Genomic DNA, 2194 nt, shown 5'->3' on the forward strand with positions numbered 1-2194 from the left:
TCGTTAAAATGAACTATTTCAAGACATATACAGCAACTTTTAACCAAATTCCATATAAGGTTTGGTTTTTTGCTTGCCAAATATTGGTTTGCTTATTTAGGAACTCTAAAAAACGCTCACCAAATTCTAAATGAACATTGCCTTTTTTGCACAATTTAGGGATGACAAAAGAAAATAGTATTAGTAAAAGGTAAAAATATAGAGATGGAGAAATGATAGAATTAATTGGATATCTCGTTCATAAAACACGTATATATATTCCAACCAAACCAAAATTAGGGTTGTATATGGACCAGCAATTCCACGATCCAGACCCTTTCACCATAACCATCAAAACCATTTAATTCACAACAAAAACCCCTAGAATTCCTGCGACGCAGAGCCAATCTCCTTGTCCCTTCCACCAGCTTTTTTCGGCAACAGAGTCTGATGAATATTTGGCAAAACGCCTCCATTAGCTATTGTCACATGGCCCAACAGCTTACTCAACTCTTCATCGTTCCGCACTGCCAGCTGTATGTGACGAGGAACAATCCTGTTCTTCTTGTTGTCTCTAGCAGCATTTCCAGCAAGCTCCAACACCTAATCATAGCAGTAAATTGAATTATTCAGCATTTCCAAATATCCAAAATTATGTGAGCAAAATCAAATCCAAAACCAAAGTACAAATCAAGGAAAGTAAAAATAATCTAGCATTTAAAATTAAAATAATCGATTAAAAAAAACATTTCTGATGAATTTTCCCTTTTACAATTAATCGAACAAATACAACAATCAATTGACGTCAATGGATGGATTTTTCAGCAAATTAAAGTTCAAATAAAAAAATTAACAGAAAAACGAATCGGATTCAGTGAATTTAAAAAGACTCGACGCATGCAATCAAATGGGAATGCTGCGAATCTAAAACCTAATTACCTCGGCGGCGAGGTACTCAAGGACGGCGGAGAGATAGACAGGGGCGCCGGCGCCGACACGCTCCGCGTATTTACCAGCCTTGAGAAAACGCGCGATTCTGCCAACGGGAAACTGGAGACCGGCTTTCGACGAGCGGGAGACGGATTTGGAAGCCTTTGGCTTGCCTCTTCCCCCCTTGGTGGTGGCTGCGGCGTTGGAACTCATTTTCCCGGGGCGGCGATTGGTGTCTTGGAAACCCTAAGAAGAGGAGATTTGAATCGAGTGATTTTTGAGAGAGTTTTTGGATAGTAATGTACGAGTGCTGTTAGAGGACAGGGGGCTTATATAAGGATGAATGGTGAATTTTGATTGGCTGGTCGGGTGAGGTGCGGATTGCCATGCTGGCAATGGAAATTAGTGGAGCGAAAAAGGAAAGGATTTTGAATTTGTTGCCGCATTTGCGCATTTGGAGAGGAATTTTGGGCGGGTTTAATGATTTTATTGGGCCGGGCCTGACTATAATTTATTTTTGTGTGTGATAGAAGTATTATTTTCTGATCATGAAAAAGAGGTTTATTTACTCTCTTTTTTTATTCATAAAAAAAAGTCTTATTTTATTTTTTGAATTATTACTCCCTCCGTCCCACGAATCTTGACACGTTTTCCTTTTTGGGCCGTCCCACGAATCTTGACACGTTTTCTTTTTTGGCAATAATTATTACATTCTCTCTCCTACTTTATCACATTTATTATATTCTCTCTCCTACTTTATCACTTTTATTACCTTCTCTCTCATTCTCGTGCCGAACCCAAACGTGTCAAGACTCGCGGGACGGAGGGAGTACATCTTAACTAAAAATCATATTTTTATTTTATATTTTAATTAATAATGTACATTTATTTTATATTTTAGAGTAACACAACCCGATAAATTATACATTTATTTTATGGTTAATAGCCGAAAAATACACGAAGTTTGCCCGAATTTGCAAATTGCACATGGCCTTCAAAAATAACCTCAGAATACATCAACTTTTGATTTTATCGTAAATTGCACACGGCGAGAATTCCGGCTATAATTAAAGTTGAGCGGCAACGACGTGGCAATACACGTGGCATAAAAATTAAAAACATTGTAATTTTTTTATACATGTGGCATAAGAGAGAGAGAGAGAGAGAGAGAGAGATAAGTTGACAAAATCGCCTAATTAATCCTCCTTTTCTAGATTTTTACTAAGAAAGATAGATTTTCTAAAACTTTTTTTATGCATATTAGCATAGAAGATTTTTAGAACTA

At 37.1% G+C, this 2194-nt stretch overlaps 1 protein-coding gene across 1 annotated transcript; it reads right to left on the reverse strand.

Moving 5' to 3' along the window:
- Nucleotides 1–207: 207 nt before the first annotated feature.
- On the reverse strand, nucleotides 208–1225 carry LOC130995338 (histone H2AX). The gene is made up of 2 exons (XM_057920588.1): nucleotides 919–1225; nucleotides 208–582 (listed from the first exon to the last, which is right to left on the reverse strand). Exons 1-2 carry the CDS (start codon nucleotides 1120–1122, stop codon nucleotides 361–363), a joined length of 426 nt encoding a protein of 141 aa, XP_057776571.1. The 5' UTR covers nucleotides 1123–1225; the 3' UTR covers nucleotides 208–360.
- Nucleotides 1226–2194: the final 969 nt, after the last annotated feature.

This window comes from Salvia miltiorrhiza, chromosome 7 (genome assembly GCF_028751815.1).
Source record: "Salvia miltiorrhiza cultivar Shanhuang (shh) chromosome 7, IMPLAD_Smil_shh, whole genome shotgun sequence".
In the NCBI taxonomy this organism is placed as follows: Eukaryota; Viridiplantae; Streptophyta; class Magnoliopsida; order Lamiales; family Lamiaceae; genus Salvia; species Salvia miltiorrhiza.

Bases quoted from the DNA above. Each gene is read 5' to 3' on its own strand.
- LOC130995338 (XM_057920588.1), bottom strand. From the start codon at position 1,122: ATGAGTTCCAACGCCGCAGCCACCACCAAGGGGGGAAGAGGCAAGCCA. The intron at 583-918 runs GTAATTAGGTTT...TGCTATGATTAG, and splicing joins TTGAGTACCTCGCCGCCGAG to GTGTTGGAGCTTGCTGGAAA.